The 18,416-nt window shown below is 39.6% G+C and overlaps 1 protein-coding gene across 1 annotated transcript in view; it reads left to right on the top strand.

Annotated features, from left to right (window-relative positions):
* F5 (coagulation factor V) overlaps positions 1-17,520 on the top strand; it is a 78,348-nt gene extending 60,828 nt beyond the window's left edge. Inside the window, exons 18-25 of the mRNA XM_065936764.1 lie at positions 1,723-1,839; positions 2,724-2,795; positions 3,758-3,861; positions 4,631-4,786; positions 7,041-7,185; positions 9,462-9,613; positions 13,692-13,874; positions 15,640-17,520. Coding sequence (XP_065792836.1) covers positions 1,723-1,839; positions 2,724-2,795; positions 3,758-3,861; positions 4,631-4,786; positions 7,041-7,185; positions 9,462-9,613; positions 13,692-13,874; positions 15,640-15,786 — 1,076 coding nt within the window. The 3' untranslated portion in view covers positions 15,787-17,520. The remainder of the gene's footprint in view (positions 1-1,722; positions 1,840-2,723; positions 2,796-3,757; positions 3,862-4,630; positions 4,787-7,040; positions 7,186-9,461; positions 9,614-13,691; positions 13,875-15,639) is intronic.
* Positions 17,521-18,416: the final 896 nt, after the last annotated feature.

Here is an 18,416-nt window from a genome sequence, read left to right as displayed (position 1 = left end):
AGTAACCTCAGATATGCAGATGACACCACCCTTATGGCAGAAAGTGAAGAGGAACTAAAAAGCCTCTTGATGAAAGTGAAAGAGGAGAGTGAAAAAGTTGACTTAAAGCTCAACATCCAGAAAACTAAGATCATGGCATCTGGTCCCATCACTTCATGGCAAATAGATGGGGAAACAGTGGAAACAGTGGCTGACTTTATTTTTGGGGGCTCCAAAATCACAGCAGATGGTGATTGCAGCCATGAAATTAAAAGACGCTTACTCCTTGGAAGGAAAGTTATGACCAATCCAGATAACATATTAAAAAGCAGAGACATTACTTTGCCAACAAAGGTTCATCTAGTCAAGGCTATATTTTTTCCAGTGGTCATGTATGGATGTGAGAGTTGGACTGTGAAGAAAGCTGAGCGCTGAAGAATTGATGCTTTTGAACTGTGGTGTTGGAGAAGACTCTTGAGAGTCCCTTGAACTGCAAGGAGATCCAACCAGTCCATCCTAAAGGAAATCAGTCCTGGGTGTTCATTGGAGGGACTGATGCTGAAGCTGAAACTCCAATACCTTGGCCACCTCATGCGAAGAGTTGACTCATTGGAAAAGACCCTGATGCTGGGGGGCCTGGGGGCAGGAGGAGAAGGGGACAACAGAGGATGAGATGCTTGGATGGCATCACCGACTCAATGGATATGGGCTTGGGTGGACTCCAGGAGTTGGTGATAGACAGGGAGGCCTGGCGTTCTGCAATTCATGGAGTCGCAAAGAGTTGGACACCACTGAGCAACTGAACTGAACTGAATAGGACACTACAGAAAGAATGACTGAAGTGACTTAGCACTCTTGCACATGGGGGGAAAAGGGGTTCTGTTTGTTTGCAACACACCAGTTTCTCATTAGCAAAGCTATCAAAAGCCACTCTATTAAAATCAGGGACAGAAAGGGTTAGGTCAGGCTCACCCCTAAGTTCTCATCAAGTAAGACCAGATCAGTTATCCCTTCCACAAGCCTGGGAGAAGTGGGTCAGGGAACTGGCCCACTTAAATCTTCACACCTAACACCTGCATTAGAGAGTAGAAGGCTGGAGATCTTTTTTTAGTGTGTCTGAGGAGGATGGCGATCAGTTATTACTTTTTATTCACAACCTAGGAAATGGTCACAAATCATAGTCAATAGAATTTAAGTATTAACTGGTGGTAGGAAATGTTAAATACCAGAAAGAATAATCAGAGGTTTCAGAAACTTCATTCTTTCAGTGCTTTTCTGAAACAATATTTGTACACCTCTATCTAAAATGTAAACTTTATAGAAAAAATGAAATATGGGGGAAGGATGTTTTATTTTAATTTTCTTATATTAAAAAAAAAACTAGAAAAATGAAGAGAAGGAAACATGTACAATATTTGTGAGGCCCAATGACTATCATTCAAGGTTGCTTTGATAAGCTGCATCATGTATGGGTTACCTTGTAACATGATATTTAGATAAATGAAAACTTTCTTTTTGTAAGGGGTCCTGGAGATTTTTTAAGGTCCCAGGGTAATTTGCGTTTAGTGAGTGTGTGTGAGTCATTGTTTGTTTTGATACACCTGTAATACTGCTTAAAGAGAAACGGCTAACTCAAGTTATATTCTAAATCACTTGCTATGCAGAGATTTTAGGATTCTTTGGTAGGAGTCAACCAGTGTTACCTGTTAATCTTTGGGTATGCAATATTGTCTTTTATTTTAGGTTCATTTAAAACTCTTGAAATGAAGGCATCAAAACCTGGCTGGTGGCTCCTAAACACAGAAGTTGGAGAAATTCAGACAGCAGGGATGCAGACACCATTTCTCATCGTAGACAGAGGTATCATCCAAGAGCCACATTATTTTTTTGTTTTAGCAGGAGAGTACCTGTTCCTAGGATATCACCAACTTTTAGATTGGAAATATTCAACTCTGAGAACTCTGACATAACAGAGGCATGATCTGTAGCAGTAATTGCTTTTATTCCGACCTAGAGTCTGATTATACTGCAAACATCAGTCTGCTAGGAATCTTAAACTAAATGGTTCAAACCAAAGGCATTCCTCTCATTTGCTGAAGCGAAATAAAGCCTCCTCCTTCATGATTTGTGATCCATGGGGAAGCGCATGTGAGAAATTCTCCAGACTTCTAGAGTAGAGGAAGGGAAGGATACCAGGAATTCAGCTATGACCAAGACAGTCACTGAACTTGGCATTTTGGTATTCAAGAAACACAGTTTCCATCTGTCCATCCACTAATCCAGCCAGCCAGCTAGCCAGCACTTATTAAGTACCTGTTGAGTACCAAGCACTGTGTCAACATCCAAATAGCTCAGTGGCTAGCATTCCCTTCTTTGTTCAGGACATAAATAACATTGTAACTTTCAGGTCAACTTTTGAGAACACAATCTTATGAAGGGTAGTACTTAATATTGTAAAATGGCTTATTTTAAGATACAAAAAGATGGAAATCAATTTTAAAACTATTTGCACTTCTGGATAAGTTGTTTTCCACTAGGGTGTCATCAATTTTCATTTCTATTAAGTATCAGTCTTGCCAGTGCATTTATGATTTTATGATCAGACATATTTAAGTCAGTTGCCACACAGATAGGTGAAAACAATTAATTACTGACCCAGAAGAGGTATATCTTTAGCCACGGAGATTTTACTTTGTTATATGTGCTTTCTAAGCAAAGTTTATTCATTGTTCTATTTCTTGTAGAATGTAAGATGCCAATGGGACTAAGCAGTGGCCTGATAGCTGACTCACAGATCCAGGCTTCTGAGTTTTGGGGTAAGTAGTAGCATCATAGCCTGTGAAAGTTACCTACAACCTGTGCTGTAAACAACCTGCAAAACCATACATGATGACCCTGCCTCCATGGGTCACTGCTCCTCTCAAGGTTTTTCTCTACCACATTTTGATGGTAAAATAGGAGTAAAGTATCTAATTACTGACCCACCAGAGGTATCATCTCTAGCCATGGAACTTTTACTTTGCTATGTGTATTTTCTAAGCAGAATTTAGTCATCACTGATGTTTTACAGAATGTAAAGGTGTCAATGGGACTAAACTGTGTAATATTCCAGCCAGAATCACAGGGTCTTACAGGCAACATAATATAGTTCCCATTAATAGACCCATTTGCTTTGTCAACCATTCATCTATTCAAGAAATTTTTTGTTTACCCACTGTGCATCAAGAACTCCTCAGTTTCCTCTCTTTGCCTCAAACTCTTACCAAGATCAAGAGGTCAAATGTAAAGGATCATGCATGTGTACAAGTTAAGTCTCTTCAGTCATGTCCAACTCTTTGTGACCCTATGGACTGTAGCCCTCTCTCTGTCCATGGGATTCTCCATGGACTGAAGAATACTGGAGTAGGTTGCCATTTACTCCTCCAGGGGGAAAGGATCACGAGGCTCCCATAAATCTGCCCCATATCTTTGTGTTAGGCAGGCACACTCAGCAGAAACCACATCAGCATAACTGAGAAAAAATAAACATGACCTGTTTTCAAGAAAAGGGGGTGGGTGGTAGCTGATAGCTGTCCAAGCACAGGCCCGAAACCAAGATTTCATCATCAGGGACTGACTTAGTAGCTGAGGCCCATTTCCATTGCTTGGTTTCCTAACTAAAACAGAAGTTCCTTTAGAAATAAATTTTCCACCGGGACTAAATTCACTTGAGAAATTGCTAGTTGGGTGTTCATTTTGTTTTAATTCTGAATAAATTATTTTCTTCCTTTGTCTTTAGGTTATTGGGACCCCACATTAGCAAGATTAAACAATGGTGGATCATACAATGCTTGGATCCCAGAAAAACTTTCAAGAGAATTGAACTCTCAACCTTGGATCCAGGTATGTCTTACTAACCTGATTACGCATGCATGCTCAGTCTTGTCCGACTCTTTGCAACCCTGTGGACTATAGCCCACCAGGCCCCTCTGTCCATGGGATTCTCCAGGCAAGAACACTGGAGTGGTTTGCCATTTCCTCCTCTAGGGGTCTTCCCGACCCAGGGATCGAACCTGTGGCTCCTGCCTTGCCTGAGCCACCTGGGAAGGCCCAACCTGATAATAATTACTGCTATTGTAATAATAAAAATGACAGTGGTTTAATAATTCCTTCTTGTTGTTCTTGCAATGCCGTTAGGGGAAATGGCAATTACTAGGTGCTATTGGAGAAGGAAATGGCAACCCACTCTAGTGTTTTTGCCTGGAGAATCCCCGGAACGGGGGAGCCTGGTGGGCTGCCGTCTATGGGGTCGCACAGAGTCGGACACGACTGAAGCGAATTAGCAGCAGCAGCTGCAGCGGCAGCATTTTACGTACTTTACATACTCAAAACCTGTGATGTTAGTTCTAGCGATATCTCGTTTTACAGATGAAAAAAACGAAGGCACAGAGGGATTAACTAACTTCCCAATGTCACACACAACTAGTTTCTGGTTGAGTTTGGATTCTAATTCAGGTATCCTGTGTTCAAATATGGATTGCACCTAGCCATTTTATTAGTTTGTTTGCTGTTATTCTGTTTTAAAGAAAGTTAGCTGTTCAGTGACTTCAGGCAGTGTGCGTGTGACTTGTTGACAAGGTTAGTTCTGCTCAATGGCTTTGCTATATTGCAGGTAGACATGCAAAAGGAAGTCCTGCTCACGGGGATCCAGACCCAGGGCGCCAAACACTACCTGAAGTCCTACTACACCACCGAGTTCTGTGTGGCTTACAGCTCCGACAAGAAAAACTGGCGGATCTTCAAAGGGAACAGCACAAAGAACGTGATGGTCTGTGTGCACCGCTGTTTCTTCCCAGCCTAGGGTTACTATATCTTTTTCAAAAATACCTTTTGGGTATTATAAATACAAACGGCATTTTTAGTGTTTTATGAAGAAAAGTGGTAAAGTGATGTGTCTGTATAAACTAAAAAAAAAAAAAAAACCTTAACTTTTGAAATTTCGAAGCTCCATAAAACTTGCAAGAAAAATCTCTTTATCATCAAACTAAGTATCTAGACTTCTCAGATTGACAGATGATATACAGCAGAATATCTGGTTGTGTGCCTTAAAGAGCCCATGCTAAAATTTGGCCACCAATTTTCGATTTTACTCTCACATTTTGTTTCTTTAGTTCAGTGTAACTGAAGGAAGCCCCAAGTGAAGGAAATAGTAGTGTTAATACCAGCAATGCTGTGAGGCAGTGTGAGTCTCATGTTTCTGTTGTTTATTTTTTTTGCTGTCATGCCTGAGGAGCGATGTCCCCCTGCTGGATCTTCCAAAGGCTCAGCCAGGGTTATTCCCAATGATCCAATTATTCCAACCCTAATCCTTCCTCTCCTCCCTCGCCCCTCTCTCCAAAGAAAGCTATCTGAATACAAGGATCAGTCCATTATTATACTGATAACCTTGAATCGGTTTCATTTTCTTTTCTGTAAATCATTTACTATTTTACTATCTTCTATGTCATCACTTAGCTATTTCTTATAATAAATCATTGGCACTATCACCTTAGAATAGATCATGAAAACCTTAAATTATGAGTCTTACCAATCAGTATTGCAGAGAGTACACAAATTAAAGTCCATAGCGTGAAGATTTTTGCATCTATGTTCTTGAGGGTTATCTGTGTATAGTTTTGTTTCTACTGTCCTTTTGTTTTAATGTGAGAATAATACTAGCTTCGTAACATAAATTAGGCAGCATGCGCTTCTATTTTCTGGAAGAGATTATCTAGTATTGATGTTAATTCTTTAAACTTTTGTTATAATTCACCGGTAAAAGCCACATGGACCTGGAAATTTCTTTTCTGGGACTTTTTAAATTACAAATTCATTTTTTAAAATAGTTACATGTTATTCAGATTATCTATTTCATTTTGGGTGAATTAGAATAGCTTGTGTTTTCTCAGTCAATTGAGTCATTTCTTCTAAGTTGTTAAATATATGTGTACAGGTTATTTGTATTATTCCCTTATTGTCCTTTTGATTTTTTGTGTCGGGTCTGTAGTGATACTGCCTATTTCATTTATGATATTGGTAACATGCATCTCTTCTCGTTCTTGCTTCATCAGTCTTACTACAGATTTTCCAATTTTCTTTAATCTTTTTAAAGAACTGGCCCTTTGTTTCATTGCTCTTATCTATTGCTTTTCTGTTTTCAAGGCTACTGATAGCTGCTTTTATCTTCTGGCTCTTTCTGACACTGCTTTGCCAGAGAAAGGGGATGGGACACAGCCTGTTTACTGCCAGGAAGAGGTCACAGTCCATTTTCCACTTGGCCTCCTCTGTTGACATGTGAGCTGGGACCCCTCTCCTCTTTGCAGATGGGTAGGAATGGAATAGTCTCCACTGACACTGCAAGAGTGAAAGCCTTATTGTAAGATAGAAGAGATGGAAATCCTGGGTCTCTATTTTGTTTTCTCTGACACAACTCCAGTGACAGTGCTGGGCGCCTTGTTACAGTCTCATGAGCATGGCAGTCTAGGTTCCCCATCCTGCCTTTGCAGCTGTCAGTAGGGAAGGGGACAGTGTTTTCTAACCTATGGTGTTTGGCTTGAAGTAGAACAATTGTTGTCTACAAGTTTTCAGTCTTGCTAGACTGCCCTTTCCTGGTCCTGAGGCCAGAGAAAAGATGCTTTTGCTTTTTTTTTGTTTTTGTTTGTATGTTTGTCTGCACCTATTGGTGGCTCCTGATTCCTGGCTTCCTTACTTATAAGTCTGTATATGAGGTAAAAAGAAAACCCAAGGGACTGACCGCTGTGTTGTTCCTTGGGTCCTGAGAACCCTAGCCAGTCTGCCTTCTCTTCTCCACCTTTCAGAGTCTTTCTATGTTTTCAGTTGTATTCAGCAGGAGGAACAGGGCAAATTTCATCTATACTATCTTCCTGAAGTGGAAGTATTCCCAGTTATCTTTTAAGACCAAGTTAATTTGACTCAGGCTACCTGAAAACATAATATTACAATATTAAATTGGATGAAAATTTTAGTATAAAATCACTTCATAGAGAATTGTTACAAAACTAAAATTTCCTCTTTTCCTCTAGTATTTTGGTGGCAATTCAGATGCTTCTACAATAAAAGAGAATCATATTGATCCACCTGTTGTGGCTAGATACATCAGGATCTCTCCAACTGGATCCTATAACAAACCTGCCCTTCGATTGGAGCTGCAAGGTTGTGAGGTTAATGGTAAGGAACACAGATGCATTATTTTCTTGCTCAGTTCAGTTCAGTCTCTCAGTGGTGTCCAACTCTTTGCAACCCCATGGACATTTTTTTTTTTTTTTTGCTGCTATTCATCAAATCAAGATTTGGGGCATATGGGAGAATGAGTAGAATTCTTAGTTTTCTCCAATCACTAAGGCTCCTAGAAAAATCTCTGAAACACAGGTTCCATTCAAGGAATGATCTAGACTGAGACTGGTTCTAGCAGCCAGAGGGTAGGCACCATCTCTCTGAACAATGTCTGGACCATATGGACATTGCTCTGACCCTCCAAAGAAGGACCCTAGCAAAGAATGGCCTCCACCAGCCTACTTTCAATAAGAATTGAGAGTCAAACTGGGTCTGACCCTTCTAAAAGCCTTCCAATCAGGTCACTTAGACTTTAATATAATAAAAGTGTCTTGCAACATTACTGGCATATATTGGGTATTCAATAATTGTTTTTGAGAACTAAATCTGCTTCTCAACTTCCTGAAACCTTGATTGAACTCTGTCTTCTGTTTCACATTCTATGTAGGTACCCAAGCCTTTTCTAAGTAAGTTTCTGTTTTTCAGGGGATGTAATGTGACCTGTGGTATATATAAATCTAGGCAATCATAAATGGCACTAATAAAATTCGTCTATATATAATAAGATGCTTAAGGTTCTCATCAACTATTCTCCTCTCTTAAAGTGGTATTTTCCAACATTTTTTACTTCAAAGCATATATAGAATATAACCTTGGTCTCACAGTCTGCAGTAAAAGAATGAAACAGACCACCCTCAGCTTGGCAGATCCAGGTACCACCAAGGTGCTCAAGCACTGAGGGAGGAGGAAGATTAATATACAAACATACCTAAAACTTGCTGCGGCATACCTACTGGGAAGGTACAGCACCTTCTCTCAGGGCAGAGGGAAAAAGGTACAGCTCACAGTGGAGAAAGTAACTGAACCTCGGAATCAGTTTCTTATTAAAGCAGATAATAATACAATAAACTCTTGATATTCATGAGGGATATGGAAAGGGCATTTTACCCATGTCCACATAGCCATGGTATATAACATCCTCCACGTAAAATGCAAATTTTGTATAAGCAGGAAAACTTGAAACAGCTCCATAGCATAGCGTGTGCGTGCACAGTTATGTCTGATTCTTTGCGACCCCATGGACTGTAGCCCATTAGGCTCCTTGGCCCATGGAATTTTCCAGGCAAGAATACTGGAGTGGATTGCCATTTCTCCCTCCAGGGGGATCTTCCCAACCCAGGGATCGAACCCACATCTCCTGCATTGGCAGGCAGATTCTTTGCCACTGAGCCATGTGGGAAGCCCTGAAACAGCTCTTTAGGTCATTATTTTTTTTCTTTCCATATGGGGTATGATGCTAACTGGTCGTTTGTTCAGGTCACAGAGTCAAGCTACCCTAAAATGTGACATTCAACAATGCTAGTCTATTTAAAACCTCCATTTAATACATAATACAAGAAGCATTAATTTTAAAATCTCTTCACTTTCTTGATGTTTATATGATTAGTATCAACAATAGACATTCTTCTTTTAAGCCTCTTTTTTCTTGGAGAAAATAAGATATCACTTCAAGAAAATGTCTACATGACTTACTAGCAAGAACAAAGTGTCTCATCTCTGTGACACTTTATATACATAGGGGCTTCCCGGGTGGCTCAGATGGTAAAGAAACAGCCTGCAATGTAGGAGACTTGGGTTTGAACCCTGGGTTGAGAAGATTTCCTGGAGAAGGGAATGGCTAGCCACTCCAGTATTCTTGCTTGGAGAATCCCATGAACAGAGGAGCCTAGCAGGCTATAGTCCATGGGGTCGCAAAGGGTAGGACATAACTGAGCAACTAACACTTTCACTTATAAACGTGGATGTTTAGGAGTATTGTCTACCTCAAAGCAGAGATCAAAGTTTCCATGACTCTCTGAAGGAGGGAGATGAGTTTAGATGTTTAGAACATGGCATTTGATGTCAGACTGCCTGGGCCAAATCTAATTTCTGATTCTTTTAGCAGTGTTACTTGAGTCAAGTTTCTTTTTCTTGCTGTGCTTGTCTTTTCATTTGTAAACTGGAGCTATTTAAGAGCATTAAGTAATACATGTATAGACTGAAAACATCATTGCTGTGATGGTTGTTTTTTGTTACTTAGCAACAATATTATTTGTCTCTGCTGAAGTACAAAATACAATACAAGGAGTATCAGTGGTGTGTAAATAATCACATTACTTTTCTCTTGACAGGATGCTCCACACCGCTGGGTATGGAAAGTGGAAAGATAGAAGACAAGCAAATCACCGCTTCCTCGTTTAAAAAGTCTTGGTGGGGAAATTACTGGCAACCCTTCCTTGCACGTCTTAATGCCCAGGGCCGTGTAAATGCCTGGCAAGCTAAGGTGAAATGTCCCCTGTAAATGGAGTTCTCTCAGTCTTTCTGAAGAAAGCATAGGCCCTCACTCCAGGAAATATGGGAACCTGGGAAGCCAGAAGATCATCCCTTGTTTCTACAGAGCATGATCCTATGTCTGAGAACTAGGATGTGTGTTGTCTTGACAGTTTTAGCTCAGAGAGAAGTTATCATCTCTGTGGTCTTGATTTAGACTAGGGGCGGGCAAAACTTTTCTGCAGAGGGCCAGGTAATATTCTAGGCTTTGTAAGCCACACATTCTCTGTCATAATTACTCAACTCTACCACTGTTGCAGGAAGCAGTCATCAACAATATATAAATGAGTGAGCATGGCTGTGTTCCAATAAAACTTTATTTACAAAAACAGGCAGTAGGCCAGACTGGGCCTTGGGCTATATTTTGCCAGTTCCTGACTGAGACAACTTACATTAGCAGTAAATGATTTAGATTTGTACCATCTTCTCTTCTTTGGTTCCCCCTACAATCTAGCACTATCCTTTATGTTCTTAAGAGTGTCATTAAAATTTTTTTGTTCCCTTTTTTCAGAACTCTGTAACATTCTTTTACATTAGTGGCATGATAAAATGCTGCCAAACCAGGTTTTTAAATCTGTGATCTAAGTTTTATAAACATCTCACAGACAGTTATATTACCTTAGATGTTAGCCCATTGAGCAATTAAGGTAACTTAGTTCTATGGTAACTATTAATATTGACTCATATTTATTTCACTCTTCAACTGACCTGGAAAATCAGAATGCCATAAGAAATCAGAACAGTCCAGTCAATCAACGTAAGCCAAGTTCCCTATCTTCTATCCACCTAACACCCTCTCTTAAAAAAGTGAAGGTTGCTCAGTCGTGTCCAACTCTTTGTGACCACATGGACTATACAGTCCATGGAATTCTCCAGGCAAGAATACTGGAGCCTTTTCCCTTCTCCAGGGGATCTTCCTAACTCAGGGATTGAACCCAGGTCTCCTGTGTTGCAGGTAGATTCTTTACCAGCTGAGCCACAAGGGAAGCCCAAGAATACTGGAGTGGGTAGCCTATCCCTTTTCCAGTGGATCTTCCTGACCCAGGTTCTTTATCAACTGAGCTATCAGGGAAGCCCCTCTCTTAAGAAAGCTATACTACAATTCCCTGGACTTTCTTTAGAATTCTGTGTCCTAATCTTAAGTCAGGCCACCAGAAAGGAAAAGGGAGTTGTATGGTGCAAGCGGAGTAAACAAAAGAGTTTGGACCCCATCTTAGGGCTTCCCAGATGGTGCTAGTGGTAGAGAATCCACCTTCCAATGCAGGAGACGTAAGAGATGGAAGTTTGAGCCCTGGGTTGGGAAGATCTCCTGGAGGAGGGCATGGCAACCCACTGCAGTATTCTTGCCTGGAGAATCCCATGGACAGAGGAGCCTGGTGGGCTACAGTCCATGGGGTCACAAAGAGTCAGATACGTTGAAGAGACTTAGCAGAGACTCCATTTGGATGGTCTCGGGGACCAATATTTGTGCCCTGAAATTCATTTCTCAACTATCATAGAGTCACAGAATGTTAGAAAGGCAAGGGGTTTTTACAAAGCATCTGGTCCAGATTTTCCTTTTAAGTCTAAACACTTCATGCTAAGTCACTTCAGTCGTGTCCGACTCTGTGACTCTATGGATTGTAGCCAAGTCTAAACACAAAGGTGGTTAAATAATTTTAGTTTAGCCTGGTGGCAGAATCAGGAATCCCACTCTCTAAATAAACAGATCTGTGCTCCTTGTACCATCTGAAGCAACCCAAGAACTCATTTTGCAATTTTGCAAAAGGGGAGAACTGAGACCCAGAGAAATTAAAGTAATAAAAGTGACAGTGTTGTATAACATTTTTATTTAATTTCTATAATATAAATAATGAAGTGAAAGTCACTCAGTTGTGTCCGACTCTGCAACCCCATGGACTGTATAGTGGAATTCTCCAGGCCAGAATACTGGAGTGGGTAGCTGTTCCCTTACTCCAGGGGATCTTCCCATCCCAGGGATCAAACCCAGGTCTCCCACTTTGTAGGCAGATTCTTTATCAACTCAGCCAAAAGGGAAACCCAAGAATACTGGAGTGGGTAGCCTATCCCTTCTCCAGCAGATCTTCCTGACCCAGGAATAGAATCAGGGTCTTCTGCAATGCAGGCGGATTCTTTACCAGCTGAGCTACCAGAAAAGCCCTGTAATATAAATAAGATAATAAAAAATAATTATTATTCCCTGGCAATTCAGTGATAAGGGACTCTGTACTTTCCCTGCAGGGGGCATGTGTTTGATCTCTGGTTAGGGAACTAAGATCCCACATGCCATGCAAGGCAGCCAGGGAATTTTAGGTCAGAACTATTTGTTTCTCTTAACCTTCAATTAGTATAAAGTGTCTTTTATAGAGCTTCTTTAGAGAGGCTGAAAGTCTAAGCCAGGCATGTGCAGGTATGCGCACAAGTGTCTCTGTCTCTTTTATGGTAGAGACAAAAAGATATACACCTACAAAAATCCTCTAGTTACCTATATGCATTCTGTATCATTCACACAACCTTGAAGACACACTAAAACACCAGCAGGTGTCACTGCAGGATGTTACAAAATTAACCCAAATTAACTAATACAGTACCTTTAAATTTAATTAATTTGCTTTAAAAATACAGTAACATGTGACTATACATATACATACATATGTGTATACACATACAGCCATGTACATATGCGTGATGTTGAGAAAATATATATTGGTTATTTCATATAGAATTGAACAAGAAAAGACTATGTTGTTGTTTAGTCGCTAAGTTGTGTCTGACTCTTTGAGACCCCGTGGACTGCAGTCCATCAGGCTCCTCTGTCCATGGGATTCTCCAGGCAAGAACACTGGAGTGGGTTGCAATTTCCTTCTCCTGGGGATATTCCGGACCCAGGGATCGAACCTGCATCTTCCGCGTTGGCAGGTGGATTCCTTACCACTGAGCCACTAGGGAAGCCCAAGTGAGACTCTGGGGCAGGATAAATCTCCCAAAGATGAAAATTAATCTAAAATTATTCCAAAGCTCAATTAGTCTTTCTGATCCTCTTTCTCCAAGCACCTAATGCCAAACATATGATTAGGCATTTTGTTTAGGTAAGAGACAAAATGACTACTATGGCATGTCCAGCCCCGGGTGTAGCTTTATCAAGTCTCTCAAATAACATGTTTATTTGAAATATCATAAAAGAAGAAACTGGACCTCTTCTCCTATTTGACATTAGCAATGGAAATAAAACTGGAGCTTTTCTAAAATAAGTAAGAGAGAGTATACTCTCTAGTTCTTTCCCAGATAACTCTTCAATAGTATCATAGTAGTATTTAATTCTTTTATCTTTTCATTGTGGTAAAAGTCACATAATATAAAGCATACTATTTTAAGCCATATTTAACTGTACAGTTCAGTGAACTAAGTACATTCACATTGTTGTGCAACTCTCACCATCATCTGTCTCCCCAATTTTTCACCTTAGACTGAAATTCTGTCCCCATTAAACACTAACTCCCTATTTCCCTTCCCCACCCCTCCTCACCCTATGGCCCTTGGCATCCATCAATATACTTTCTGACTCTATGACTTTGACTATTCTAGGCATCTCGTATAAGGGGAATCAAACACTATAGCATTTTATACTATACCATTATAGTATTTTAAACCAACTTGCTTAAGAGAAAAATATTTACAGATAATTTAGCAAATGATTTTTTTCTCAGATAAAACATATTTATTTTTTGAGTTCCATCTGTGTGCCATACATTTTGTTAAGTACCTGGAAACAAAGCTAAGTCCCTGCCCTCAAAGAGTAAGGAATACAAGTAAACAAATAACTATTGTACAATGTGTAAAACATTCCAGAAGTTTCTAAACATGCTGATGATAAATGAGAAGGAATAGGGAAGGATTCTAGGAGAAAGGGAATTTTCAGAGATGAGACAGAAAAGAAATCCTTTGACATCACTGCATTTCTGAGTATCTCCATCTAAAAAAAGGAAAGGTTTTAACCTCTCTCTTATCCATTGTTCTAATCATTTTCATAGGCGAACAACAACAATCAGTGGTTACAAATCGATCTGCTCAAGATCAAGAAGATAACTGCCATTGTAACACAAGGCTGCAAGTCTCTGTCCTCTGAAATGTATGTGAAGAGCTACACCATCCACTACAGTGACCAGGGCATTGACTGGAAACCTTACAGGGAGAAATCTGCAATCCTGGACAAGGTACAGGGAGATCTTGGCAAAAAGCAAACAATTTGAAAACTGCTATGATGAGAACAGTACCTCAAATTTGCAAATAGCTCTTGTATTTGAGAAGTGTGCACTGATGTGCATCACTCCTTAAGTCTTCTAAGTCCTGTACCTGGTCTTGGGACAGGGACCATGTATACTATCTTTCTGTTTTGACTGCGCCATCTACCAAATAACGAGAACAACAGGGGATGATGTGAAGTTTAACTATCTCTGAGGAAAATGGTGAAAGAAAGGGTCATCTCAGCCTGCTTGGGCTGTGTAATGAATTACCACAGCCTGGGTGATAGATAAAAACCACTTATTTCACACAGTTCTGGAGGCTAGAATCCTAGATCAGGGTGCCACCTCGGGCAGGTTCTTGGTGAGGGCAGTCTTCTTGTTGTGCCCTCCTACGGCCTTCCTTGGTGTGTGCACAGGGGGACGGAGATGCCATGAGGGCCCTACCCCCATTCCTAGTCCTAATCACCTTCCAAAGGCCCCACCTGCTAGTATCATCTCATTGACGATGAGGGTTTGAAGACATGAGTTTTGGAAGGACACAAACGTACAATCTATAACAGGGGTCTAGAAAACCGACCATATTAGCATTAGCTTAGAAATACTTGTTATTCACAGCTGATCAAACACCTATGGCCATATGCCTTTCTGTGCCATATTGTTACTAAGCAGAAAACAATTGCTATCCTTCCCCACGAGGAGATTAATTTCTCGCAAGATGAACTACTCCATTACACTCTTAAATTCCTAGCTATGTGGATTTAAAATCTTACTAGAGGCAAAGCTAAGGAGATGAACCGAATATTCCAGGAATGGGAACTGGGCTGAAACCAGCAGGAGGGGCAATACAGGAGTAGGGGATGGATGTTTACTGCATGCTCATCATGGACTCAGCCCTTATCTCAGTTAATGGGTTTGAATCTCTCTGTCTCTCTCTAAACCCCTGGTTTGTTTCAGTGGGTTTGGCTTATTTCTCACCGTATCAGGATGTTCTCATAGTAGGGTTAAACATCAATTTTATAAACAAATAGTAACTCAGTCTCTGATGTGTGTAAATCTTGGGGAACTTTCTGGGGATGATAAAAGCACATCTCAAACACAGTTTAGTTGAGGATGTAGGGCATATGACAGAAAGGGTATTAAATCATAAAAATTTATGACTGCATTTTAAACATTAGTAATAACTAACCATAATCATTAGCTATTACTAGCATTTAAAATAAAATGCAACCATGCATTTTTATGCTCATTATCTGGCACTTAATAAACATTTATCATATGTTGACATGCTTTTAAAATCTTCACAACAACTTCTACTAGGTAAATCTATTATCTCCATTTTGCCAATGGGGAAAAAAGAGAGAATCAAAGTCTATAAGTAATTTGCTCAAAGTCACATAACTACAAAGGGGCTAAAGGTGGAGGTGTTTTTGTGGCTGCTTCACAGCACCATATCAGATTTCTTTATTTTTTCCTATTTCAACTCAGATCAGTGGAGAGGTGATATCCCTAAAGAGGTATGTCTGGAGTGAGATTTCATAATTGATTGAGGATCATCTTTGTGATAAGTTGTATATGTTCATTGATATCCACAGTTTGAACTAAAAAAGATAAAAATTTATCTGTAAGTTTTTTTTAACTGAAATATAGTTGATGTACAATATTATGTTAGTTTCAGCTATAAGATTTCCATACCCATTATGCCATCATTAAAGAGTTTCTCATATTTTGCTTTCAGATTTTTGAAGGAAATAATAATGTCAAAGGACATGTGAAGAACTTTCTCAACCCACCAATCATCTCCAGGTTTATACGCATCATTCCTAAAACATGGAATCAGAGTATTGCACTTCGCTTGGAACTCTTTGGCTGTGATATTTACTAGAATTGAATATTTAAAAAGATAGGAGGGACTCAAAGATATCAAACCACTTAGAGTGGGTAATGCATTTTATAGCCATTTTAAGTATTAAAAATTTTCCATTATTTCTTTTTTCTATTAGAGAATAACATTTTATATGTGAAACCTTTATGATATAACTCCTGACAACCCCTAAGTAAGATGACTATTATGTCTGCATTAATTTGAATATAGATAGGAAAACACCAAGAACCAACAAGAAAAGGCTTCTCTTTCACTGATTAAAAATTTTATATAAAGTAATATTCATATAATTAACATTCTTCATTATAGTTTTGTTAAATGCTATACACATTAATAAAAGAAGTATTACTTCCTTAAACCACTCATAAACCCAGATAACTTTCATTCCTACATTTTTCCTTAAAAGAGCTATGATTAAGAGTATAGGGAAAAAGCAGTATTTCTAAATGTTTTGCTTATCTTGACAATGGAGAAAAAAGAAAAAACAATCTTACTGCATGAAAGGTCAAGTATTTAAAATGCCCTGTCTTACTGACATGACAATGATTGGTCTGACCTTCCAGGAGTAAAGATATAAGTAAGCATGTTTTCAGTGGTCCCGCAGACTTGCAACTCTGGCCTGGTTTCCCTTGGGACTGACTGCATATATTGATGTTCAGAGTTAGGGATCATTAATAGAACAGATCTAAAATAAATATGGGATGGCTGAACGTGTAGCCATAATTGCATTCTAGCTGGTACTATTAAACGCATGGCACACTGTTTCAAACATAGGCTCCTCTAAAGGATGGCAAATACTGTCAAACAGATCATTGGGATTCTTGGCCCAAATGCAGCTGTTCCTGCTAGACCTGGCTCCAGGCACACAGTTGAAATTCTCTCTCACTGCCCTTCTCCTTATGGCCCCAGCCTCTACCTCTCCCTTCCTCCTCCTCCTCTCCCTTCCCCTTTCAAGCACTCCCTTCCTTGGGAACTTGGCACCTCACGGTTTTACAGATACTGTGAGACTGCGTAACCTTCTGGTAGCCTCTAAGTCACATGAGAATCACTGGTGAGGCTATCTATTTTAGTGGAACAAACCACCCTAAAACTTAGTGCTTAAAACAACCACAGATTATCTCTCCTGATTCTGTAGGCTGAATGGGCACAATTAACTTTATTTGGGGTCTCTAGTCATCAGGAGACTCAACTCTGTGTTGGGACAGCTGGTCCTTTGTCCCTCTCCAAGTAGTTTCAGATTCTCTCCTCATTACATGGCTTATCCACATGGTCTGTTCACTTGATGCCTCCAACACTTGAGCTAGACTTCTTATACCATGATAGAGGCTCCCAAAAGCCAGAGTTCAAGAGGTAGGAAGCAGAAGCTGCCAGTCCTTTTAAAGCCAAGCCCAGAACAGACACAGCCTCACTACTGCTATATTCTACTCATTCACATAAGTCACAGGCCAGTCTAGATTCAGTGTAGGATGTCACGACACAAAGGTGGTTCTAGGAGATGTAAGTCACTGGCAGCCTCTTCAGATACTAACTCCCAGAGTTACCAATTGCCCCTCTGAGTGGGGTGAGCATCATGAATGTATTCAAAAGCTTCAAACATCCACAAAACATTGGCTTTCTTTATGTTTAAAAATTTCATTTTTGAGGCATAATTGAAAAATAAAACAGAATATATTTAAAGTGTATATGTTGGTTTGATATATGTGTGCATTGTAAAAGGATTCCCACCAGCAAGTTAGTTAACATCCCCACCACCTCACAGTTACTTTTTTTAAAAAAACGAGAATACTGAGGATCTAATCTTAGCAAATTTCAATTATACAACACAATGTTATTGACTGTAGTCACCATGCTATACTGATGGTCCTCAGAATTTAATCATCTTAACAGTAAATTTGTACCTTTTATCATGCTCTTCCTATTTCCTCTACCAGGAAGCCCCTGGCAACCACCGTTCTACTCCTTATTTCTATAAGCTTGACTTTTTTAAGGATTCCACATGTAAGTAATACCTTGCAGTACTTGTCTTTCTCTGTCTAGCTTATTTCACTTAGAATGATACCCTCCAGATTCATCCATGTTGTCACAAATGACAAGATTTTATTCTTTTCATGGCTGAATAATGCCCCATTGTGTATACAGACTACAATTTCTTTTCCCATTCATCCATCTATAGATACTTAGATTATTCCTAGGTCTTGGATTTTGTGAAAATGCTGTAATGAACATGGAAGTGCAGCTCTGTCTTCAAGCCAGTGGTTTTCTTTTCTTTGGACATATACTCAGAAGTGGGGTTTCTGAATCATACGGTAGTTCTGTTTTTAATGTTTGGAGGAATCTCCATACTGTTTTCCAATTTATATTCCTACCAACAGTGTATAAGGGTTCCCTTTCTCTACATCCTCACCAACACTATGTTATTTCTTATCTTTTTGATAATAGTCATTCTAACAGGTGTAAGGTGATACCTCATTATGGTTTTGAGTTGCATTTTCATGGTGATTAGTGACACTGAGTATCTTTTCATATACCCGTTGACCATCTATATGTCATCTTTGAAAAAGGACTATCCAGGTCTTTGCCTATTTTTAAATTCAGTTATTTGGTGTTTTTGCTCTTGAGTTCTATGAGTT

Source organism: Muntiacus reevesi, chromosome 5 (genome assembly GCF_963930625.1).
Source record: "Muntiacus reevesi chromosome 5, mMunRee1.1, whole genome shotgun sequence".
Classification (NCBI taxonomy): domain Eukaryota; kingdom Metazoa; phylum Chordata; class Mammalia; order Artiodactyla; family Cervidae; genus Muntiacus; species Muntiacus reevesi.
The sequence above is the reverse complement of the archived record's forward strand: the minus strand, read 5'-3'. Positions and strand labels throughout refer to the sequence as shown.